Source organism: Pelodiscus sinensis, chromosome 16 (genome assembly GCF_049634645.1).
Source record: "Pelodiscus sinensis isolate JC-2024 chromosome 16, ASM4963464v1, whole genome shotgun sequence".
NCBI classification, from domain to species: domain Eukaryota; kingdom Metazoa; phylum Chordata; order Testudines; family Trionychidae; genus Pelodiscus; species Pelodiscus sinensis.
The window spans coordinates 14,358,368-14,384,580 of record NC_134726.1 but is presented as its reverse complement, the minus strand read 5'-3'; the positions used below and the strand labels follow the sequence as shown (position 1 = coordinate 14,384,580).

General features: G+C 47.6%; 1 protein-coding gene across 6 annotated transcripts in view; it reads left to right on the top strand.

Moving 5' to 3' along the window:
• LOC102446612 (uncharacterized) overlaps positions 1-26,213 on the top strand; it is a 234,792-nt gene that overhangs the window by 76,018 nt on the left and 132,561 nt on the right. For all 6 annotated transcript variants that reach the window (XM_075899317.1, XM_075899316.1, XM_075899315.1 and 3 more), the window contains exons 17-21: positions 4,654-4,806; positions 5,332-5,516; positions 8,908-9,090; positions 11,941-12,032; positions 12,258-12,427. In XM_075899317.1, coding sequence (XP_075755432.1) covers positions 4,654-4,806; positions 5,332-5,516; positions 8,908-9,090; positions 11,941-12,032; positions 12,258-12,427 — 783 coding nt within the window. The remainder of the gene's footprint in view (positions 1-4,653; positions 4,807-5,331; positions 5,517-8,907; positions 9,091-11,940; positions 12,033-12,257; positions 12,428-26,213) is intronic.

Genomic DNA, 26,213 nt, shown 5'->3' with positions numbered 1-26,213 from the left:
AAAGAAATGTATAGGCAGCAGATGTAAAATAACAAAACAAATTTCTTCACGGTCAACCTGTAAAACTCTGTGGCAAGAAAAAGGTCCAAACTTTAACAGGATTCCATTAAGAACAAAATAAGTTCAAGGAAGATCGGCCCATCAATGGCTACTAACCAGGATGGGCAGGGATGGTATTCCTAGCCTCTGTTTACCAGAAGCTGGGAATTGGCCACGGGGATTGGATCATTTGATAATTGCAGCTTCTGTGCTTGTCTCCTGAAGCAACTACCCTTGGCCATTGTTGGAAGACGGGATACTGGATTAGATGGACCTTTGGTCTGACCTAGTATAGCTGTTCTGATGTTCTTCTTATAGACCCCAAATATATCTATCCCCTGCAGTAACTCACTAGACCCCACTCCCCTCTCAGAGCTGAGAGAGATCCCAGGAGTCCTGATAATCTGTCTGTCTCTCTCTCTCTCCATAGAGTTAGTAACAAAGTAACTATACAGGAGACCCTTGTGATTCATGGAATCACTATTGACTGTTCCATGTATTCACAGGTGTCTCATGGCCTGGGCGGAGAGTGAGTTCCGTGCAGCTCCCAAACTCACTGTGGGGAGCTCACTGTGGGGCCGGGATCTGTGGCTCCTACTATTTCTGAATGTTGCCATTCGCAGTGGTGCCAGGAACACATTCACTATGAATGGCAAGGGTCTCCTGTATATATTAAAATGTTAAGGCTAACCAGTGTCCTTTAAGTGACTGTTCACAAGATGTCAGAATATGTCAGTATAAGAGCTGAGTGGGACTAATATTTATTTAATTTTCTTTCTTTATATGGGAATTAGATACAGTGCTCCTGTCAGTTAACTGCTAAGTTATCTGCCAAAAAACCCAAACCCACCCTACCTTTCCAATGCCTTAGTAGCCCCTGGAAAGAGATGATATTTTGTGTGGGGGAGAGGGCAGATGAGATTGGTCCCCCCTCAATTTGATGCTTAGCTTGTATTGAGCATGCCCAGTAAAACTGCTGAAGTTGCTAGCCTTAGTCTGCCTCCATTTTTTCACTCTACCCCACCATCATAGCATGCAGCGGTTGCCCTCCAATCTGAAATGGCTCCCCTCTTTGCTCTGAGTCTCAAACGCTAATGCTGTGATTTGTAATCACAGGCGAGCCCAGATCACACAGAGAACAATAACACTTCAGAAATGCAGTGCTCCTCACTAACTCACCTTTCCCAGAGAGTGCTTGGGGCTCATATGCCTTCCCTCAGGAAGGCAGGATCCTCTGTTCCCAACCTGCTTCAGCCCTCCAACAGCCTTCCTCACCTTAAACTAGTGCAAAATGGCTCTGTCTTCTAGCCCTCACCCCTTTCATCCATTTGTAGATTCCTGCCAGTTACCTATTTTTTTTGTTGTGCCTTTTGGTAACTTTCCACTGCTCCCAAACCAGAGCAGGACGTAAGAACATCTTCTCCCAGCTAGAGCAAACCTATTGTGACTAGGCAGTCACAATGCTGTTCCTCCATTGTTATCTCAGACTTGGCAGGGATGTGACATGACCTGGCTAACTCATGGTGGATCCACCTAAGTATAGGGTTAGTGTGACACCGCAGTTTCATGATACAGTTTCATAAGTTCACCCATAATTCAGAAGCAGTAAACCTGGAACCTTTGCCTTGGAGCTGCCTGTCCCCAGGAGCCTCGTGCTTGCGATACAGAGCAGGGAAGGGAGAGGAGGGGGTGCTAATGTCAGGGCCCCCCCCCCACCCTGTATATTATCTTCACAGCATGTGGGGACACAACAGAACTTGAGATGGAGGGAGTTTGCTGGCTGCTTTTGAGAGTGGTGCAGGGCCAGGGCAGGGGTGAGCCTGCCTTAGCCCCACTGCACTACCAACCAGGAGCCACCTGAGGTAAGCAGTGTCCAGCTGGAGCCAGCTCTGAATCCCTGCCCCAGTCATGGACCCGCTCCAGCACCCTAACTTTCTGCTCCAGGCTCAGCTCAGAGCCCCTCTCACACTCCATATCCCTTAGTCCAAGACCAGAGCCTGTGCCCCAACACTCTGCCCCTACTGATGAAAGAGAGGGAGAGTGGGGGAGGCAGGATGGAGTGAACAGGGGCAGGGCCTCACAGAAAGGTCATGAAGGAGGCGGGGGTAAGAGTATTTGGGTTTGAGGTAGATCCAGGTTTTAAAACCATTTAAATTCAAAAAGTGATCTCATGCTTAAAAAGGTTGGAGACCCCTGCGCTAAATCATCACACAGGAATTTAAGGCTGAAAGGTTCAAGAATATAGCACCCCTAAAAGTAAAGATGGTAAAAAAATGTGGAGAGATAATTCATAAAAATATTTGCCTCATTCTTCTTGAAATTTGAAAAAAAATAAAAATTTCAGCCAGTTTTACTGAAACTCTTATTTAGGACAGTGGTCACCAACCAGTAGATCAGGATCTACCGGTAGATCTTGGAGCCTCTGACAGGTTTGGCCAGGAAGCTATCAAGTGCTGGCATGTCAGTTGCCCCTCCACCCACTGTCATGCTGCTCCTGCCCTCTGTCTTGGAGCTGCCCCTTGGAAGCCTCCTGCTTGCTGTGCAGGGTGTGGGAGGGAGAGGGGGGGTGCTATATTCTGGGTGTCCTTCCTCCCCCAAGTCCTGTACCCCATCTCCACACAAAGAGAAGGGGATGGAAGGAGCTCAGCAATGCAAATCTCTGTCTGTCACACACACTGTGAGTGTCTCTGTCACTCTCACAAACACACACTGTCCTTCCCTCTCATCTCCTGACCCAGCACATACATGGGGGGTTGTTACTACTTTACTGCTTGCAAAGTGGGTTAGTTTTAGTTTTTGACTGGTCTGTGCATTGCATAACTTTCATTTCTCTCTTATGCCTAAATTTAATTCTTTGAGTTCTAAAATGCCTAACCTGTCATGTCTGCAGTGATTATCCCTGTGGTTGGTTGTGCTCCTGGAGGTGGCTGGCATGTCCCTGCAGTCCCTGGGGGGTCAGAGCAGGGGCTCTCCACACACTGTCCTTGCCAGCAGACACCACTCCTGCAGCTCCCATTGATCAGTGATGGGCCAGTGCCTGTGGATGAGGGGCAGCACATGGAGCCATTGCTGTACATGCAAGCTGCTTTTGGGGGTGGGGTGAGGGTGGGGCTGCCTTGGCTCTGCTGCTCCATCCCTGGGGCAGCAGTCCAGCTGCTGCCAGGGTGGGCAGGGCTTGAGCCCACCACTCTGTGCTCCCCATGCAATTGCCCTAGCCCCATGTCCACTCCAGAGCCCACCCCACCTCCCTACCTTCAGAGGGTCCCTTATCCTGTGTCTGGTCACTCCCAGGTGGGTGGAGGGGATGTTGGGTGGCTTGAAGGTAGGGAGTTGGAGTGGGATCTCTAGTGAACTTGGGGATGGGCATTAGCCTCTGGAGCACAGGGTGGTGGGCTTGATCCTGCCCCTTTCCACCCACCCAGGCAATAACTGGGCTGTTAACACAGGCTGCCTGTATGATGGACCTGCCTCCTGTATTAGGAAGGCAGGATAAGGGACATGCTGAAGGTGGGGTGGCCCAGGGCAGTGCCTCTCAACCCCCTGGGACATGCAAGAGAAATCTGAGGGCATATCAACACAACTGAAATTTGGAGAAAACTGAATTTTTGTTTTACGTTTTACAGCATTTGTATTCTTTTTTTACGTTTTACACCCAAATATTTCATCACCCGCCCAGCTACAATTAAGTTGTTTAAACAAATGTGTTGCAACAGTAAAACGAAAAAAGTGTGTGTGTGAGAAAACTGTAGGTACTGGGGGTACTTATAATTTTTTTAAAGGCGGTATTTTATAAAAAAGGTTGAGAAACACTGGCCTAGGGGATAGGGCATTTGCCACATGCCCAAGACTAGAGCCTGCACCCCTACCCCAGCCTGGTGAAAGGGAATGAGATTCAGGGAGGAAGGACAACAGAGCAAGCATGGTGAGGCCTCGAAGCAGGGGTGGAGCAGGGACAGGGCCCCAGAGAAGCGGTGAAGGAAGCCAGGCAAGGGTATGTGGGTTGGAGGTAGATCTTACATTGCACTTAAATTGAAAAGGTGATTTTGTGGTTAAAAAGGCTGGAGATCCCTGATTATGGGGCATATGGAAAAAATAGATTTTCACAGCAGCCACTTGACTCCAGTATGTCAACATTGTAGTCAGGTGTAAGGCTTTGGGTTGAGGCATTTGAAATCAAGGTGGTAGTCAATGTACAGCATGAGTCAAATATTATTATTCCAAGGGGGTTAATGATTTTGTTTGTCCAAAGACATGTATGTCTGTAGCTTGTAGCACTGCTGTAGCTGGCACAGTCATGTTCAGCATTTCAGGAATTCCATCACTCATCCATTGTGAGCAGAACATGCTCAGTTGGGAGCTGCTATCACTTCTGCTCCTGGCTAAAAGCATTGAGCTTTGGTGTGTGAAGTGGCACGTATGTGCTTCTGTACAGAACACAGCAGGCTTAATACCCGGGGCTCATGTAGGTTTGTTATATTTCTGTGCGTTCAGATTCCCACTACCCCCTCTGCTAATAATCTGATTGGTACTAGTCATGTGTTTGCTAGGAGTTTGAATGGCATTTTGTGTAAATAGCCCCTATTTCCTAATAACTCTGTACCACTCTCTAAATAGTTTACTGAAAGGAAGGGAAAAAAGGAGCTGAAATGCAAACTGAGCATGAAAATCTTTGGCAATGAACTCAGCATTTTGGACTGTAAAGATATAAAGAAACAATTGAAACATTATTCCCTGAGTGTGGCGGAGCTGGCCGTCAAGCTTCTAAAGGTAAAATGAACCATTTTGCTGTCTGAAAGTGGGTGCTTGCAGAAACTCAGTTTGAACTGGTATGTAAGAGGTGACAATCAGGGATCACTATTTCATTACTTTGAACCAAGTTAGAATTTTTTTTAGAAACCTCTGAGACTGGGAAACACATGTGGTATACTATGGGTTGCAACAGAAGAGGATGTGTTTGTGTCGCTATGAACAGCATTTGGTTTAATGACTTGATTATACTTGTCCCTGTTCTCCTTGTCCAAAAATGTTCTGACTTCAGAGCAAAATACCTCATCTTAAAATATGCACAGAGCTTACTCTAGCTGCATTTCTGTCCTTGCCAAAGAAAAACTTTGGTGCAGGTTTCTCATTAATTTCCAAAACCAGCTCAATAAAAAGGACTTGCCATGGAAGGGGAAATGCTATGGAAAACAGAACTGATGGTTCTGTCCCAAGAAAAAGTTTGGAAAAATCCTTGTGGCTGACTTGATGATGTTCATAACAACTATATTTTGCTTCATTATTTTGCCATAGGGACAAGAGGTCCAGTTTAATAAAAGATTAAGTCTGGCTACCGAAGAATTGCTTTTTCCATCAATTTCAGGCTTTCAAGTTAGACTGGCTTTAAATGCTTCAGCAGCAATCAATGTAAAGATCAAAGGGAATATGGATTTCAAACAACAATCAAATTTTTTCATAAATGGATATATCAAACCAAGGTAAAAAGATGCTTTATAAAGTAGAGAGCAGGTACACTTTATAATTCAGGTACATTATTGTTAAATATTAATTACTTTGAAACATACTCTGATTTGACTGTGGATTGTACATCGGTATCATTAAATGTCTCCTAGCAATCTTTGAAAGAGCTTGGCTGACATTTTTAACCCAAGAACTTCAGTAACAGAAGGGAGGCAGCATGGTCTAGTGCTGTGGTCTCCACATTTTTTAACCACAAGATCACTTTTTTAATATAAGTCCAATGTAAGATCTACCTCAAACCCAAATGCCCTTGCCTGGCTTCCTTCCCCACCTTCTCTGAGGCTCCACCCCTGCTCCACCCCTTCTCCGAGATCTCACCACGCTCATTCCATTCGCCTTCCTCCCCAAATCGTAATCACTTTCACCAGGCTGAGGTAGGGGGCTTAGGTGGAGTACCCCACAGGCCCCACTCAGGCAGGGTCCTGGCAGCCAACATTAGTTGCCCCAGGGATGGAGCTGACCCCTGCTTTGGGAAGGCAAAATAAGGGACACTCTGAAATAAGGGGTCTGGAGTGGTTTAGGGGATTGGGCAGTGGCCTGAGCATCACTGGGTTCAAGTCCTCCTCCCCCCAGGAGTGACTAGACAGTCAACACAGCATAAGGGTCTCTCTGAAAGTAGGGAGGTGCGTTGGGTTGGGTTGGGTTCTTGAGTGGACTAAGGAATATAGGCTAAGGGACCTGCAGGAGGTGGAGTGGGGGTGGGGTTTCCAGTGAACTCAGGGATAGGGCATCAGCCTCTGGACCACAGATTGGTGGACTCAGGTAGTGCCTAGCAGCCAATATTAGTTGACCCAGGGATGGAGATGACTCCTGCATTAGGAAGGCAGGATCAGGGATACCCTGAAGGTGTGGTGGTGGTTTCTAGAATGGACTAGGCAATAGGGCATTTCTCCTCCCCCCACCTCCTCTGAGGAATCCTCTCCCTGTCTCAGCCTATCCTGGGAATGACCAGACAGCTGACCCTCCAAAGGCAGGGTGGTGGGTTGGGTCCTGGAATGGACTGGGAGATACAGCATTCCTGTGGGGGAGCACAAGGGGGTGAGTTCAAGTCCCTCCCACCCACCCTGGAAGCATCAAGACAGCCAACACAGGATAAGGGAACCTCTGAAGGTAGGGTGGCTGTGTGAGTCCTTGAGTGGACTGAGGGATAGAGCTGGCTCCTGCATTAGGAAAGCAGGATAAGGGGCCCTCAGAAGGTAGGGAGGTGAAGTGGCCTGGAGGAGACAGACAGCTGCCTCAGGGATGGAAGAGCAGAGCCAAGGCAGGCTTACTCATGCCCTGATCCTGCACCACTCCTGGAAGCAGCTGGCATGTACAACAGTGGCTCTATGTGCCCCCTCATCTACAGACTTTGGGTATGTCTACACTACAGCACTAATTCGAATTAGTTAATTTGAACAAAGCTAATTCGAGCTAACACATCCAGACCTAAAAACTAATTCGAATTAGTGTTTTGCTAATTCGAACTAGCATGTCCACATTGAGTGGACCCTGAACCGAGGTTAAGGCTGGCCGGAACCAGTGCCAGCAGGGTATCAGGTTAGGACTTAGAGCGTGGAGCTGCTGCCTCAGGCTAGCCGAGGGCTGTGCTTAAAGGGACCCCACCCCCACCCCGGACAGACAGTTCTCAGGGTTCCCCGCTTGCTTGTCTACCTCGATGAGGGACAGCAAAGCAGTCCTGGCTTGGAGTGCCCTGAGTGCCCACACTCTGCACATCACAGCACTCGGCCATCAGCCCACCTGCACTTGCCGCAGGCTACTATCCGGAGGGGGGGGGGAGGTCAATCGGGGGGCTGTCAGGATCCAGGAGAGCCTGCAGGAGAGCTTCCACCCCGAGGAACCCGCAGAGCCACCCCAATCCTCCCCATTGGGGGCTCGTACCCCATTCCTCCCACACCTTCTTCCATTTACCCCTTCCTAGCCCCCCTTCCTGATGTAAAAAATAAAGGACACGTGTGTTCAAAAATAGAAACTCTCTTTATTTAACAAAACTGGGGGGGGGGAGGGAATTAACCTCTGGGGAGACTGGGAAAAGGAGGTAGGAGAGGGGAAGAGAGAGGGTGGAAGAGGGGAGGGGGAAACCTGGGAGGAGGGAGCTGGAAGAAGGAAGCCAGGGGAAGAAGGAGGAAAGGAAGTATAAAACTATGGTACGCCATATCTTCAGTACTGTGTACAGATGGTGTTGGCCGCTGTCAGCAGATAGGCTAGTGGGCTAGATGGACGTTTGGTCTGACCCAGTACGGCCGTTCTTATGTTCTTAGGTTCTAAGCTCAGGGTCGGGGGTCTCACTGGACCACCTTGATTTTCATGCACACCTGCTCCTGGGTTCTCATGTGGCCTTTGGTGGCCAGGCTGGCAGTTATCCTTCCCTAGATGGCCACTTTCCTGTGCCTAGTGCGGAGGTCGTGGACGTTGGAGGCCTCCCCCCAAACCTGGATGAGGTCCACAATCTCCACACTAGACTAGGCGGGCGCCCGCCTCTTGCGGGCCTGGGCAGGCTCCTGGGAGCCGCCAGCCTGGTCCTGGGAAGAGGCGGAGGCCTGGGTGGCAGTAGGTGGCTGGCTCATGCCGTGCCAGGTGCAGGGTCTGCTGGCTAGGTGCTGGCAGGCTTGCACCTGGCACAAGCACCGTAGCCAGACCGTGCCCCTTTACGGGCTCTGGGGCCAGGAGGGGGGCAGAAGAGTTTCCTTGGTTTGGCCCAGAGTGATCTCCAGGACAAGCTGGGAAGGGCTAGCCCCCCACTAATTCAAACTAAGTGGCTACACAGCCCATAATTCATACTACTTAATTCAAACTAGGCATTAGTCCTCATAGAATGAGGTTTACCTAGTTCAAATTAAGCGCTCCGCTAGTTCGAATTCAGTTCGAACTAGCGGTTTGTATGTATAGCGCCTATGAAAGTTAATTCGAACTAACAGCTGTTAGTTTGAACTAACTTTGTAGTGTAGACATACCCTCTGAGCCCACGGCTTCTATTAGACACAGTTCTTTTGAGGCTACTAATTAAAAAATATATACCCCCGAATTCTTCTGTGTTGATGAGACTCAGACTCATCCTCTCCTCTCCTCTTCTGATGGAGTTTGCATTTGAATACAGGACTAAATACCTCAGCTTGTGTAAATCTCTGTTATAACACAGATTTTTGCTAGGGCTTGTATTAAGATGTGTGTGTCTGAATATTTCACAGTTAGTTTAAAAAAAACAAAATATGTACCTGAATTTAAAAGTTAGCAATGAAGCATATACAGTACCACAGAAGATAAGAATCCTGTGGCTTAGATATTGATGTTGGTAAATAAAGAAGGTGCTTTGCAGTGGGAACTATGTTTCATTACATATCTTGACAGTGCATTTATCCAAATTTCTGCACAAATGGGAATTGTGGGGATTTTGGGAAAAGCTGGCCTGAACTGGGTGACAGGAATGAGGACATCAACCAACCTTGACGGAGGAATCCAGGCAAAAAAGGGACAAGAACTTAAAATTTTCTTGAACACCCCTGAAGAATCCATGGAGATAATTGATTTCAGGTAAGAACAGTTAAGAGCAACATCCAGATAACATTAACAATTACCACATTCTGAAATCAGAACTAAGCTTTCATGTTTGTTAACACTGTGACTCTAAATATGAATTCCGTTTTCTCTCTGTAGCTTTAGTGACCGTGCTTTGGTATTAAACTTAGCAGGGTGACTTGCCTTGCCTTGTACAAACTTGCCAATTTGAAAAAAGGACACTTATAAGGTCTATCACACTTCAGATCTTTCATATGTTGTTTGTGAAGGCCCACTGGGAGCTAGTAAAAGTGGAAAAACGTACTGGGCCAAATCCTGATGTCATTCAATTTTTGCTTGATTTTTCCTCAAGCAAAATTCCCATTGTTTTAGTGGAAATTCTGCTGAATAAGGACTGAGAGAAAACTGATTAAAGATTTTTAGACTCAGTTTTCTGTGACTAAAGTTTTCTTCAGTGAGTTTTGCAAGTAAATTACTGATTAGGAAAAGTCTTGCAGATTTGTGAAGCATGGATACAGGTGTTGGAGCATGTATCTTTATTTCTTAGGGTATGTCTAGGCAGCAGGGCTATTTGGGATACCAGAGGTATCTCGAAATGGCTACTCTGCGTCTTTTAAATGCGCCCGTTATTTTGAATATTTTTTGAAATAATGGCTGAGCTATTTCGGCATCCCTGTAACCCTTGTGTAACGAGGGTTAAGGGATGTGTCGAAATAGCACAGCTCTGACTGCACCAACTCTTCATACACCAAGCAGGAGAGCATTTGGATCCATAGCCACCACCCCCTTTCTTTGAGATGACACCATGAGGATCACCATACAACGTGCCACAAATATAGGGAATGGATTTAAATTTCCCATGGTTTGCACGTGGGAGAGAAGCATCTGCTTACCTCTAAACAATGCGTGGCTGAGGGGCAGTCAAGTTCAAGGTGATGTCCAGAGTGGCTAAACGTGGCATTGTGAGATACATGCTAGAGTCCAATAAATTCGACTACAAACCTACCTAGTACACACTGCAAGACAGTCAACAGTACAGAGACAAAAGTCCTTCGCGGGGCTGGAAGTTTTTTGTTGCCAAAACTGGCCATATGTTACAACATTTGTTGTGTTATAGTGTGAATGCTTGGAGGGCTTTATCACAAAAACTTGTGCTTTGGTGACAGAATATGCCAGTGTAGTATATATTTCCAGCAGTTTTCTCTCTTCTGATTTTCAGATTTGACAGACCTCCAAGTGGAAAATTCTGGATCAGCAAGATGGCTGTATCATGTGTTGATATATAAGAGGGTTGTACCCATAAAAGCTCATGTTTTGTTAGTCTTTAAAGTGCTGCTAGACTACTCGTTATTTTTTAAGTTTTGTCAGATGAATTAGAATTATTTTAATTCTATTAAAATAATAGAAAACAAGACATATATAAACAGTAGAAGTACCTATCAATTGTAAGACCATATTAATGGGGCTAATTAAGTGGGATGGACATTCGTAGCTTTTGATGTGAACATGCAGATGTTAAAGGTAGGAGAAATTGGCTTTGTAATGCGCCAACTAGTTAATGTCTTTATTCAAGCCATGGTTAACAGTGCCAAATTGGTAGATAAATTCCCGTTCTATAGACTCGCTCTAATTGGCTAGTGAAATTCCTTTTAAATTCATGATTGAGTGATCAGGCAGGTTAAAATGTTTCCCGACACATTCATGTGTGTTATCATTCTTATGTCTGATTTGTGTCCATTTATCCTTTGTCATAGAGATTGTCCTATTTCGGCAATATACATGGTAGAGAGTCATTGCTGGCACTTGATGGCATATATCACATTAGAGGATGTGCAGTTGTATGAACCCCTGATGTTGTGGCTTGTGTTTGGTCCTGTGATAGAGTTACTTGTATAGATATGTGGACAGAGTTGGCAATGGTGTTTGTTGCAGGGGTAGGTTCCTGGATGAGGTTTGATGTGTAGCTGCTGGTAAGGATTTGCTTCAGGTTGGGGGTTGTCTATAGGTGAAGATTGACCTGAGGAATTACCTCACTCTCCAAAGCCTTGGGTTACAGTCCAATCCTCACCTACAAACAGCCCTCCAGCTGAACTAGTTACGGGAGCTAAACAGCAGCATCTGTTCTGTCATGTTCCAACTTCACAGCATCCTTCTTTGTAGGTTTTGTGCTCCCTTGTTTTGGACAGAGGCATGGCTGTGTGGAGAGAAAGTGAGACCAAATGGATGGCGGCCATTCACAGCATCACCTTTCCTCCAACCTGCCAGCAATTATATGCAAGAAAGACTGTCACGTTACAGTTTACACAAAGGTTTTTTGTAATTTGCTGCTTTCAAATTCCCTGCACTAATATGCATTGTCTCCCTCCTTTTTCATTTGATAGGTGCTTCCTTATCTGTAGAACTGATGAGTCTTATTCTCCAATCATTTTCCTCATTGTGAATTAGGAGTCACTCTACTGAAGTTAAGGGTGTTGCATTGGTGTGAATCAGGGAAGAATCAGATCTTACATGATTGCTCTACTTCTAAATGTGCTGATTACAGTAAGGATTGTGCTTCATCTCCAAGGGGCAAATTCACCCCTGTGCTGAGACCCATCTATTCACCACTTAAGTCTCTATTAAGGCTTAAAGTTGTGCACAAATTTTGTGCAAGAATTTCACAAAGTGACTTGCACCTCTAATATAAATAAACACCTCTAATATAAATAAACCCCCAGCAGATCAGCCACTTTTCTAATAACATTTTTCAACCTAAAAGGTTAAACAGAATGAAAAGAAAGGCAAGTCAGCACAATAATGAATACAAACTTTTAGCAGTGATCAAATACATAATTTAATATGGCTGTTTGCATTTCTTTGTTATAGCTCCAAATTTTACCTCAGAACAATGGATGAGATGGAAAATATTGAAGGCTTCCAAGACCATATAGAAAGCAAATCCTGCACTAGTGAGGAAGGTAAGTTTGTGGATATTATAGCTATCCTACAGAATTCAATCCCTCTCAGATATGTGTAGTGTTCTGAATCATAACAAATGGCACATTTGACACAATTGTGAATTTCTTCTCATTCCTTTACTCCAGAACAATCTACATGTTAATTCTCCTCTGGTGGTCTGAGGTTTCTTTTGACTTAATCATAATGCTGTTCTAACTGAACCCAATGATCTTGTGTTTCACCAGTGTCCAAGATTTTTGGCTGGCAGTTGTGTTCTGAAATGTCTTATCCTTGTAAAACCAGTAATTTGCCTTTCCTACTCTCTGGACCATCAAAAGCAGCTGTGACATTAAAGAAACAAGATAAAGGCTTGCAACAGTACCTGTTGGAAGCGGCCTACAAATATATTCCTCAGGTACAATTACACCACCTATTATTTTTCATTTGGTAGGTACACGCAGTCCCCGGGTTATGTACAAGACTGTAGATTTGTTCTTAAGTTGAATTTGTATGTAAGTCGGAACTGGTACATATTGTAGGGGAAACTCTAGCCAAACATTTCTCCAGAGCTCAGTTTTATTCTCCCACACCTCACTTCCCTCAGTCCTTTATTCTCAAGCTGAGGTGTCTGCTGAGAAAAGCCGCTCCGCGTCTCCCTGGTCTGCTGGGGGGGGGGGGCGCTAGCTTCGCGTCTCCCTGGTCTGCTGGGGGGAAGCAGCTAGTGCGGGGTTGCCTCACCCCGTTTGTAAGTAGGGATCCGATGTAAGTCAGATCCATGTAACCCGGGGTCTGCCTGTATATTCATTTCCATAGATTTGAGCGAAAAAAGAGTTGTAGCACATTGCATACTCCAGCCCAGCTAGTTGCCAGCAGCTGAAGGATCCACTTTGGCATAGAAAGAAAAAAGTTACATGGAAACTACTATCTGACATTTATGGTGGATAATTTATTATCCTCATATAACAAAGAACAGATAAGTTAACTGATTTGACTAAGTTCATATAATCAGATGCTGATAGAGCTGGTCCCTTTAGCTAACTACAGAGTAACATGCTCTCTCTTTAATCCCTTTTCTGTACTTGCACCTAAATGACCTAAAAATCAATCTTCTTAAACCAGAATGAGCTGTTAATGAGGCTACACGATTGCTACTGATATCAGTAAGAAATCAACTTAAGGTAAATGAATTCAACAAACGTTAACCAGGGTTAAGTATGTCTACTTTAGGACTTTGTTCCAGTTTAAGAAGATTTGGTTTTTAGATTCATTTAGGGCATGTCTACACTAAAGCGTTATTTTAAAATAACTGATGTTATTTCAAAATAACAAGGTGAACAACCACACAGCAAGCTCTTTCTTTCCAAACTATTTTGAAATAATAAGCCCTCATTTCATGAGGAATAACACCAATTTTGAAATAGCTATTTCAAAATAGGCTGAGTGTAGATGCTCAACTATGCTTATTTCAAAATAATTGGCCTCCAGGACTTCTCACAGCTGCCCTAGTGGCGGCTCTGTCCACAACCCTCCAAATCTATAGCTTCCCTTCTCCTGCAGCCTTTAAAGATGCAGGCAGAAGGGAGAAGGCTTGTGACACCACACTGGCCCTGTGCCATACTGCAGAACCCTGCACTACCTTCCCTGCTGCCATGGCAGACCCCAGTGCTTCCACCTTGCTCTTCATGGCTGCAAGCACACCAACCGCCACCTCTGAAGCCCCTGGTCAGGGGCAAAAGAGGAGGGAACCTCCTGGACTGGTGTGGAGATCTTGGATCTCATTGAGGTCTGCTGGGAGGAGACCAACATCCAGGATCTCCGCACCAAGAGGCTCAACGCCAGAGTCTACAGCTGGATGGTCAACAGGCTGGTCCAGATGGGCACCACTGGACCCAAGACCAGGACCAGATGAAGTTCAAAGAACTCTGGGAAGCCTACACGAAGGCCATGAACAAAGTTCTCTTTCTGAGGGGGCACCTCACACATGCCACTACTTGGAGCAGCTAGGTGCCATCCTGGGAGGGGGCAGGTTGCCTTCCCCCCTCTTTGTGGACTCCAGCCTGGCTATGCCCGACCTCAGCTTCCACAAAGGTGGGATTGGGGAGGACGAGTAGGAAGAGGAGGCCAGCACTGACACTATGTCTGCCAGCCAGGTGCTCATCCTCATCCTGGAGCTATTCCCCTCTTCTCCCAGGCTTCAGATAAGGATGGAGAAGGCACTTCATGAGAGTTCTATAACTTCTTCTTCGAGTAATGTCCCCGTGGGTGCTCCACTACAGGTGACGGGCTCGTCCCAGCGCCGCAATCCGGAAAGTTTTCACCAGCAGTAGCCCGCTCCGGAGGACCGCGCATGCGCAGAGTGCCCAGCGGCGTTTGCGCCTTTTCTGCGTCGTGCGGTCCGACGCGCCAGTTCCTCCTAACCGTCCACGGCTGCAGACGGACTTGGAACACGCTCCCCTCTGAGGAGAAATTGTATTGTTAATTCATTCGTTCCTTCCCAGTTAGCCCCTTCCCTCATAGTTAGTTAATTGTTATATTAGTTAATTAGTTCGTAGTTAAAAAAAAACAAAAAAAACCCAACTTTTATTGTTCTCTTGCCATTACGACCTCTGAGGGCTGTTTCCACCTGCCCCTCAAGTTCTTCTTTTCTCTCGGGGACCGCCGCGCTAAACATGCCCGGTTCCTCCAGCTTTAAGAAATGCGCTTCCTGCGCCGACGCCATGCCAGCCTCAGACGGCCACTCCCACTGTATCCACTGCCTGGGAGAGGGCCTCATTCCCCAGAAATGCGGTCACTGCTCGAAGTTGACCGCCCGGGCGAGATGGGACAGAGAAATGCGCCTGAAGATGTTACTCTTCAATAAGGCGCTTCAGCCCCAGTCATCAGGAGAACGGGCTGAAGGAGAGGTACGGGACTCATTGGGCTTTCCTCCCAAACAGGTAGCAACAAGCCAGCCAAAGCCCGTAGTACCTCGGCACCCAGTCCCGTGCTTTTGGTGCGCTCGGCCATGTCAGGCCGTCCGGAGTCGGCACCGTCATCTGTGACGCCGAGTCTCCGCGCGGCACCGCAACCAGATACGGTGCGGTCTTCGGCACCGAGGCACCCATCACCGTTGTCCCATGCGGCACCGCAGCACACTTCCAGGGCGGACCCGGCACCGAGAGCCGACCCGGCACCGAGAGCTGACCTGGCACCGAAGTCCAGGCCGGCACCAAAGTCTAAGAAGCCGGCACCGAGAAAGGACTCGACGGCAGCCCAACCTCCTTCGAGATCTGGGGACGCAGCTTCGCCCCACATACAGAGCACGTCCGCAACGGCCCGCACGGAACACACACTCTGTGCTGCCTGAGGGGGAAATCTCGCTCCCCTGGGGTACAGAGCCCCCAGAAGGGTTCGAGGCCGGAGGTCAAATCAGTGAGGCAGGAAAGAAACCTAAAAGAGAAAACTTTATGATGCATGCATGCAGGCTGTCACTTCCAAGAGTGAAGCAGCAGCCCTGACAGACAGATTCAGGTATCCTTTATACAGAATGCTTAGACAGTTCAGTTGTGGATTGTTCTTCTTTAACATATCAAAGTCTCAGCAGAAGTACTCTGAGACTTCTGTTCACCCCAGGAGTGCTAGAAGTAAGTTTTTACAGTACACAAAGCCACATGAGAACTTGAGTGGAGGAGTCTACAAGGCAAACTGTGACAAAGATAAGGGTTTACATGACAAATTGTGACAGACTAGGAGTATCCATGAATTTGAGATAGGCATTGTAAGGGTCTTTGATTAGAGTTAATTTGATTCTCTCTGTTACAGGGAGAGAGGCCTGGAAAACTTTTAAACCCTTACAGCAGTTTTCTTTAGAGAGTTTTGATTTCTGCACAGTCCCCCCTTTAGACACAATTGGAGTTATTGGATTTTCCCCACAATTCCCCCCTTTAATACTCCTATTGGAGTATTACTCAAAGTTATTCTAGACATTCTTAGGTATTTTTCTTTTGCTAGGATGAATTCTTATCTTAGAGGGAGGTTTTCTTTATCAGTTGGGTAAATGATCCACTGCCCATTCACCCCCAGATCTTTACCAGTGCCAATATTGCTTTTAAAACATAAGGGAAACATAAGGGAAGCATTCCCTGATGGATGTAATGCTTGAGTAAGGGGAATCTCTGAGGCAATCAGATTTTTATGCCAAATCTGCCTGTTCCCCCCCCATGACTATGTACTTCTGGCACAGTGTTATCATTCTGGGCATCTACCCACTCCCGCTCTCCTGTAGAGTACTGACTACCAGTAGATCTGAATTTTAGGGGTCTGGTCCACAGGGAGGCAGGAGTTGGGATAAACTGTAATGGTAAAAGGCCTTCAGAGCCTTTTATAAGCTGTTCACATATCCAACAGTCACTTGTATTGGTGAGGGACACAACCTTTTGCTGGGCTTCCCAATAAGGGTGGGGAAAGTTATATACTAAGGCTATTCTGACTACTAAAAGAAGGAAAACAATCCTCATCCTAGTATAGTATCTTAAATTTCTAAAGTAGAAAGGATAATAATAATAATAATAATATAGTAATTATCTAGCAACTAGCAAAGCAGTCTTTTAACTAAACTTAATCAGTTAGTATTGTTTGGCTTGCCTCTGCAGGCACTCTTCGAGATTTCGTAGTCTCTTAGTTCACTCAGTACTGGAATGGATTCCCCTTGCTATGGGGCGCCAGGCTCACCTGTAGGTCTTTGCTGGTACAGTCCTACCTCTCAGGTTGTACCTCGAAGCTCCTGGTGGAGGCCGGTTTGGTAACAGTCTGGTTTGAGAGTCTGCCGCCTCGGTCCGCTGAACCTCGTCCTCAGGTGATTCCTCCAGGGAGGGGTCCTGGGTGACGGGGTCAATCAGCTCTGTTGGATCTGCAGTTCGGCGTACATGACTTGCGTGGATCCACGAGCGGCGCTCCTTCACCTTTACTGCTGTGTGGGTGATGAGCAGCAATTGGAACGGTCCTTCCCACCGGGCTGTCAGGGAATTCTTTTTGCGATGTTCCTTCACGAACACGTAGTCGCCTGGTTGGATGTTGTGGCACGGCACATCAGTAGATACTGGGAGGGCTTCCTTTACCTGCAGGTGCAAGCTCTCCTAACCGTCATTTTATGTCTAGGTTTCTTCTTTCTGTGTGGCTGCTAGCCTGTGGGCCTCCTGCAACATTAAACTGCTTACAAATCACACATGAATTAGATATTCTTGAGACAGCTTCTAGGTGCATGCCTGGGGCGTACCATTGTTTTGGGATTTGTGAGGCCACCCCCCTTTTGCTCATGTGTGTCATTTGATGAGACACCTGAGCAAGCTGCCGTGTGAGAGATTTTTGGGGCGACTGGGCTCCAGCTATCAGGTGCACCCATTATCCCAGCTGGGGATAAGGAGCAGCCTGCTTTCTCCCAAAGGTTTCTCTCTGCAGGTTGAGCAGCTTGCTGTAGTTCTATCAGGTCCTGCAAAGAAACAGGGAGGGAAAGAGAGACCAGAATCTGAAAGGGAGCCAGAGGTCCATGTTCTGCTGCATGTCTGGCTGCTGCATCAGCATTCCATTACCCAGAGAAACAGGATCAGTGGCACCTGTGTGGGCCGGGCAATGGGTAATAGAAAGGGATGTGGGTAGCTGAATAGCATCAAGGAGTTGAGAGATAAGGGGACCATGAGAGATAGCAGAGCCAGAAGAGGTAAGGAAACCTCGTTGTTTCCAAATTTTTCCTGTGGCATGACAGACAGAGAAAGCATACTTTGAATCAGTATAAATGGCAGCAGACTGTCCGGACGCTAAAAGGCAAGCACGAATTAAAGCGATGAGCTCAGCAGACTGAGCCGATTTTGGTTCCTGGAAGAGAAAAGGCCTTTAAAACATCATTATCTGAGACCACTGCATATCCAGCCTCTACTTTACCAACTTTCTTTTACATGAGCTATCAGTATACAATACAAGATCTGCATTTTCCAGCAGTTGAGCAGACAAATCTTGGGGAGGCTTTACACAGTGCTTAAGCAATTCTTCACAGTTATGGGTATGTGCTTTACCAGTAGAGGGTAAAGGAGAAAAAGTAGCTGGGTTAAGTACATTACATCTTTGAATTACCACATTTGGGGAAGAGAGGATAGCATTTTCATACTGGGTTTGTCTCTGAACAGATAGGTGCTGGGTGCGGTGTCTCTGTAAGAGAGCAGAGACAGCATTAGGGACCTGTAAGATAATGCTGTGGCCTAATGTGACAGGTTGGGCCTTTTTAAGTAATTCAGCAGCAGCTGCAACTGCCCTCAGACAAAGTGGGAACCCACGGGCTACTGAGTCCAGTGTTGCAGAAAAATAAGCTACTGGACGAGGTGTGGGTCCAAGGGGTTGACAGAGAGCTCCAGCTGCAATGCCATCCTGTTCATGACAAAACAGAGTAAAAGGCTTGCTATATTTAGGTAAGCCTAGAACAGGTGGCTGTGAGAGAAGAGTTTTAAGGGAAAGGAAAGCAGATTCACATTCTGGGGACCAGGTCACTGGGTCAGGAGCTAAGATTAAGAGTAGAATAGTAAGGGGCCTGGTGAGTCCAGAAAAGTTAGGAATCCATTGTCTGCAATATCTTGCAGTACCCAGAAATTTGTGTACCTGACTTTGGTGAAAGGGTGAGGAATGAAAAAAACTTGAGATTCCCTCAGGTGTTAACTGGCGGCCATCTCCTGAAAGTAAATGTCCTTAAGTACTGAACTCTTTGTTTTACAAACTGCAATTTGGCTTTGGAAGCCTTGTGACTCTTTTTAGCAAGACACTTTAACACATATGAGGTATCAGTTTTACATCTTTCCTCAGTTTTACTAGCAATTAACACATCATTAACATACTGAACTAACACAGAACTGCAGGGAAGAGAGAGAGAATTAAGGTCAGCTTTTTAAAAACAGAGAAAACAAAGTAGGGCTTTTACAATAACTTTACAAAAACATGTCCAGGTTAATTGATTATCCTGAAAGGAAAAGGCAAAGAGAAATTGGGAATTCTTATGCACTGGAATAGAAAAGAAGGCAGAACATAAATCTATTACAGAAAACCAGGTTAGGTACTACTGGAAATCTAGGGATTACAAACTTATTAATGGCTCTTAGGTTTTCTACAAATCTATAGATTTGCTTTTTCACAGGTAGTATAGGTGTATTACATGGTGAAGTTGTATAAACAAGTATCCCTTGTTTAAGGAGGGAGAGATTACAGGCTTAATGCCCTCTTGTGCCTCCCTAGCCAATAGATACATGGGTACCTTTGGAAAAGGCTTGTTGTGTCTGTATGTTATTTGCACTGGTGTTGCAGAGGCTAGCAACCCCACTTCATTCACAATGGGCTGCCCACAATGTCTCTGGGACATCTGAGAGGTCCAGGAGGGGTGTATGTCCTGAGGTCTCATCAGATTCCTCTGAGAGTAGTAATGCCATCAAATTTGGAGTCTGATAGGGGGAAAGGTCAACAAATATCCCTTCCTCACTACAGAGAAGGTTTGCACCCAATTTACACAACAAGTCACGTCCCATAAGGTTTACAGGAGAACAGGGAGATAACAGGAAACAATGTTCAGCTGACAAGGGTCCAAAGCAGGGTGGGGGTGCAGATGGCACATCTGGGGAATCAAGCTGTTTCTTTAGAGTAGCCAATTCTTGCTGCAGCTTTTCAATAGAATCTTTTTTGCTAGCCATAATGCTCTGATTATATTTTTTTTTACTGCCACATCCTCCCAGAGGCACCAATATTCCATCTGGTTAGGATGTTTTTCCTCGAGGAAAACTCTAAGATAAGCAAGCTTTTGTAAGTCAAAGTTCTAATTGTCATGTATTCTGGGAATTCCCCTGAGTATAGCCATTCCAAATGCTCAATAATTCCTTAAGTCTCCTTAGTTTCAAACCTGCAGGCAATTCCTAGCTGACTGATCATCTGAGACAAGGGAGTCCCAGGCTGCGAGAAACCTTTCCCTCAGTAGGAGACAGACTTGAAGGAGCAATCTTATCCATGTTAGCACTGTCTTGTCCAAGGACAGCGCAGGAGCCCAACAGTACTACCCTCTCCAAGGATAGTACAGGCGTCCAGCAACACTACCCTCTCCAAGGATAGTGTGGGAGTCCACACAAACTGTCAGCTTCACTCACACTCCTTATGTGCCGGGGGAAACTGCCCTTGCTTTCAGCAGCTGTGCAGTGACACTGACAGCACTGGTGCGGCTGCAGTTCCCCTCCGGACTTCACTCACTCAAAACCATGCGCTTGGACTCGCCACCAATCAGTCAGAAACAACAACAACAACAAAATCCAACCCCTATTTGGCTATACCCAGTGTTTTCATTTTAAGTTTCCCTCAAGCCTCTTAACAAAAATTTTAAGTAAAAGATGACTCTTACCGCCAGCCAGTCCAGCTGGTGACGAGAACAGGGAGGCGGACCGGGGGATTTTAAATGGATCCCTTACCCTCCAGATGCGCGCTGTAGTCCGTTCCCATTCCCCGTCATCAGCCTTTCCAACTGGAGTTCCAAGCCATCCCACTTCTGACACCAAATTGAGGGGGAAATCTCGCTCCCCTGGGGTACAGAGCCCCCAGAAGGGTTCGAGGCCGGAGGTCAAATCAGTGAGGCAGGAAAGAAACCTAAAAGAGAAAACTTTATGATGCATGCATGCAGGCTGTCACTTCCAAGAGTGAAGCAGCAGCCCTGACAGACAGATTCAGGTATCCTTTATACAGAATGCTTAGACAGTTCAGTTGTGGATTGTTCTTCTTTAACATATCAAAGTCTCAGCAGAAGTACTCTGAGACTTCTGTTCACCCCAGGAGTGCTAGAAGTAAGTTTTTACAGTACACAAAGCCACATGAGAACTTGAGTGGAGGAGTCTACAAGGCAAACTGTGACAAAGATAAGGGTTTACATGACAAATTGTGACAGACTAGGAGTATCCATGAATTTGAGATAGGCATTGTAAGGGTCTTTGATTAGAGTTAATTTGATTCTCTCTGTTACAGGGAGAGAGGCCTGGAAAACTTTTAAACCCTTACAGCAGTTTTCTTTAGAGAGTTTTGATTTCTGCACAGTCCCCCCTTTAGACACAATTGGAGTTATTGGATTTTCCCCACATGCCCTTCCTGTACACTCAGTTATCTCGGCGCCGACTCCTGTGGCACCGAGACACCAAAGCTCAGGGGACGAAACAGCACCACCATCTCCACACCACCTGAAGGAGGCTTCTGACTCTGCCTCAGTCGTTTCGATTCCCGTGGCTCCCCCATCCACGGGGGTATCCACTAAGGCGCAAAGGAAGACACACCATCCCCATATGCCTTCCCCCAGTCCCGACAGGGCGGCTTTTTCCCCTGAGCCATTGCTCTCACCTCGCCAAAGACGACGAGACCACCACTACAGCTATTCTTCCACTCTCCGTTATTACAGATCCCGAGGTGCTCTATTACACCGCCACGTTACCACCGCGCATACTACTCAAGATCCCCATGTCAACATTCGCATCGCTCACGATCCCCGGGATCTCCTCCTCGCTCCCGTTACTATCGTCAGAGGAGCGCCGCTTCTTACTCTCCGCAATATTCACACCGCGACTCCTGTTACCGTGGGTACACCTCGCCCCATCGTGATCGTTCATACTCCTTCACGAGGCACTCACCAACCTTATCTCCAGAGCGCCGTCAATTATACTCGCCACAGCTAACGATCCAAGACTCTATCCCGCTGGCTCAACGTCCTCCAACACCTACTGGGGATGAGTTAACAGCTTTGGTCCCGCATGGCGACATCAATAAGTCACCCATCGCAGAGCAACAACCCGCAGCTTCCCCAACAGATGTTTCTTCCTCTTCCCCAGATGATGTGCTTTTTAATGATGAACCCGTGCTCGTGGATGATTATAAGCAATTCCACGAACTTTTTAAGCGTGTAGCATATTCGCAAAATCTGCGTACCTCCGAGGCACCTCAGAAGCAACATGCCCTTCTCAGAAATCTACAACACTCTAATAAGCCGAAACTCGCTCTCCCCTTTGATGCCGCGATCCTTGAGAAAGCTAACGACATCTGGCAGACCCCAGCATCTGTGCCTCTTACCAACAAACGCACGGACAGGAAGTACTTTATTGAATCCAAAGATGTGGAATTTCTTTTTACACACCCCACTCCAAATTCCATCGTCGTCGACGCAGCTCAGCAAAGGGTGAAGTCCGCACAATCAAGGAACTCTGCCGCGGACAAGGAATCCAAGCGCCTGGATTTGCTTGGGAGGAAGGTATACTCCTCGGCCACAGCCACATTGAGGATGGCCAATTATTCCGCCCAACTCGCCAATCACGACTTCGATAATTACTCGAAGTTGGTGCCTCTAATTCAACACCTACCAGATTCCAAGCGGGACACACTGAAGGGGGGTTATACAACAGCCTGTAATGCACTCCAGATATCGCTGGATATTGCCGACTTGGCCTCCCGCACTACGGCGACGTCGGTCGTCATGCGACATGCCTCTTGGCTCCACCTTGCTTCGGTACCAAAAGATCTACAACCCAAGGTGGAGGACCTTCCATTTGATCGGGCTTCCTTGTTTGCCCAGAACACTGACCAGGTGTTCCATTCTGGAAAAGTCTCCCGAACTACTCTAAGAACCCTCGAGATGTATACTCTTCCTTTCAGGCGCAGGAGGGCATGGCCATATAACAAACAAAGGCCTTCTTCCTCTTATTCCACCCAACGCTTCAGACCCTACAACCAACAGAAACAAAGGCAGCGCCCCCAATGTTGCTGCCAGCAACCTAATAAACAGCAGAGTCACCAACAACCTCGGCAGTAGGTTTGACGCCCTTGTCGAGGGTCTGCGCACCATCCCCCTATTGGAGGCTTCGTCGCGAGTAACCAAGCTTTTCCACCACTGCCTAAACCCTTATTGCCATCGCTGGTTCGCCATCACCACGGACCGTTGGGTCAGGGAGATCGTAACCTCTGGACTCGCCATTCCCTTCTCCACTCTACCTCCCTCCAACCCCCTATGCCCATCCCTTTTCAGGGACCCCTCTCACGATCTTCTGTTGCGTCAGGAGGTCATGCACCTACTTACCATTGGAGCGGTAGAAGAAGTTCCCTCCCAGTTCCGAGACAGAGGCTTCTATTCCCGGTACTTCCTCACCGAGAAGAAGTCCGGCGGATGGAGACCGATCCTGGATCTTCGCGGCCTCAACTGCCACCTGTGAAAACAAAAATTCAAAATGGTTACTTTGGGCTCCATCATCCCAGCGCTACACAAAGGGGATTGGTTTGCGTCCCTCGATCTCCAGGATGCATATTTCCATATTGCAGTCCATCCAGCTTACAGGAGATTTCTACGCTCTACTGTAGGCAGCAATCATTACCAATGTGCGGTGCTCACCTTCAGCCTCTCCGCAGCCCCAAGAGTGTTCTCAAAGACCCTGGCAGTCGTAGCTGCGTACCTTCGTCGGGCCGGCATTACCATCTTTCCCTATCTCGATGACTGCCTCCTCACGGGCCCTTCCATACAAGAGACCGAGACTGCAGTTACAGTTACAAGAGGTATTTTCGAGACTCTTGGACTAATCATCAATCTCCCAAAATCCTCTCTGGTTCCCACCCAAACCATCGAATTCATCGGAGCCAGACTGAACTCTATAACCGCTATGGCGTACCTGCCCATGGACAGAGCCGACGCCATCCGAGATCTAGCGAACGTCTTACTTACTGCTCCGGCAGTCTCATGCCTTACCTGCCTGAAGCTGTTAGGCCACATGGCTTCTACTACGTACGTCATAGCGCACGCTCGCCTTCGTATGTGGTGCCTGCAACATTGGCTTCTCGCAACATACAAACCCGGTATTACCAATATCCACACACTCACGCCGGTTCCAACCCATGTCAAGAACTCACTTGCGTGGTGGCTCCATCCTGCCAATACTCTTGCCGGTGTCCCCTTTCGTGCTCAACCCCCGTCAATCCAGCTTACCACGGACGCGTCCCATGTAGGCTGGGGAGCACATATACTGCAACTTTGGGTTCAAGGCTTATGGTCCCACCAGGAATCCCTAATCCATATAAATTTCCTGGAGCTCAGAGCGGTTTTCAATGCTTGCCGCCACTTTGTCCACCAGATCCAGGGAACCACACTACAGGGTCTCACGGACAACATATGCACCGTATACTATATAAATCGACAAGGTGGAGCCAGATCCAGAACTTTGTGTGCGGAATCAGTACGCCTTTGGAATTGGGTGATTCGCCACAACGTCACGCTCACAGCCTCCTTCCTCCCCGGCAGGATCAATACTATTGCGGATGCACTCAGCAGATACTTCCAATCCCAACACAAATGGGAACTCCTCGATTACGTAGCCCGCGACCTTTTTCAACGGTGGGGCTATCCAAAAATCGACCTCTTTGCCACTCGCGACAACAAGAAGTGTCGCTATTACTGCTCAAGAGCGGGCATAGGCAAGCAATCGAAGGGAGATGCCTTCCTGCTCAATTGGGGGACATATCATCTCCTAGGGTATGTCTACACTACAGAGTTAATTGGAACTAACGGACGTTAGTTCGAATTAACTTTGATAGGCACTACACTAGCGCTCCGCTAGTTCAAACTTAATTCGAACTAGCGGAGCGCTTAGTTCGAACTAGGTAAACCTCATTGCACGAGGACTAAGCCTAGTTCAAACTTACTAGTTCGAATTAAGGGGTGTGTAGCCCCTTAATTCGAACTAGTGGGAGGCTAGCCCTCCCCAGCTTGCCCTGGTGGCCACTCTGGCCAACACCAGGGAAACTCTATTGCCCCCCTCCCGGCCCCGGACCCCTTAAAGGGGCACGGGCTGGCTACGGTGCCCGTGCCAGGTGCAAGCCTCCCAGCACCCTGCCAGCAGACCCTGCACCTGGCACGGCTCGAGCCAGCCACCCGATGCCCACCAGCCCTCCGCCTATTCCCGGGACCAGGCTGGCGGCTCCCAGGAGCCTGCCCAGGACCGCAAGAGGCGGGCACCCGCCTGGTCCAGTGCAGACATCGTGGACCTCATCCACGACCTCCGCACTAGGCACAGGAAAGTGGCTGTCTAGGGCAGGCTAGCTGCCAGCCTGGCCACCCAGGAGCAGGTTTGCATGAAAATCAGGGTGGTCCAGTGAGACTCCCGACCCTGAGCCCTAAGTTTAGAATGGCCGTACTGGGTCAGACCAAAGGTCCATCTAGCCCAGTAGCCTGTCTGCCGATAGCGGCCAACACTAGGTACCCTGGAGGGGATGGACCAAAGACAATGACCAAGCCATTTGTCTCATGCCATCCATCTTTAGCCTTCCACAAACAGAGGCCAGGGACACCATTTCTACCCCCTAGCTAATAGCACTCCATGGACCCAACCTCTATGAATTGATCTAACTTCTCTTTAAACTCTGTTCTAGTTCTAGCCTTCACAGCCTTCTGCAGCAAGGAGTTCCACAGGTTGACTAGTTGCTTTGTGAAGAAGAACTTTCTGTTATTAGTTTGAAGCCTGCTACCCATTCATTTCATTTGGTGTCCTCTAGTCCTTCTATTATGGGAACTAATGAAGAACTTTTCTGTATGCACCCTCACCACACCACTCATGCTTTTATAGACCTCTATCATATCCTCCCTCAGTCTCCTCTTTTCTAAGCTGAAAAGTCCCAGTCTCTTTAGCCTCTCTTCATATAGCACCTGTTCCAAACCCCTCATCATTTTAGTTGCCCTCCCCTCTCCCACCCTCTCTCTTCCCCTCTCCCACCTCCTTTTCCCTTTCTCTCTGAGTTCTGTTCCGTAAAGAGAGTTTCTATTTTTGAACACACGTGTCCTTTATTTTGTACATCAGGAAGGGGGGCTAGGGAGAGGTAAGTGGAAGGAGGTGAGGGAGGAATGGGGTACGAGCCCCCGATGGGGAGGACTGGGGTGGATCTGCGGGCTCCTCGGGGTGGAAGCTCTCCTGCAGCCCCCCAATTGCCCCTCCCCTGGATGGCAGCCTGCGGCAAGTGCAGCCGGGCTGATGGCCGAGTGCTGTGATGTGCCGAATGTGGGCACTCAGAGCACTCCAAGACAGGACTGCTTTGCAAGCGGGGAACCCCTGAGAACTGTCTGTCCGGGGTAGGGGTCGGGTCCCTTTAAGCACAGCCCTCGGCTAGCTGGAGATAGCAGCTTCTTGCTCTAAGTCCTAATC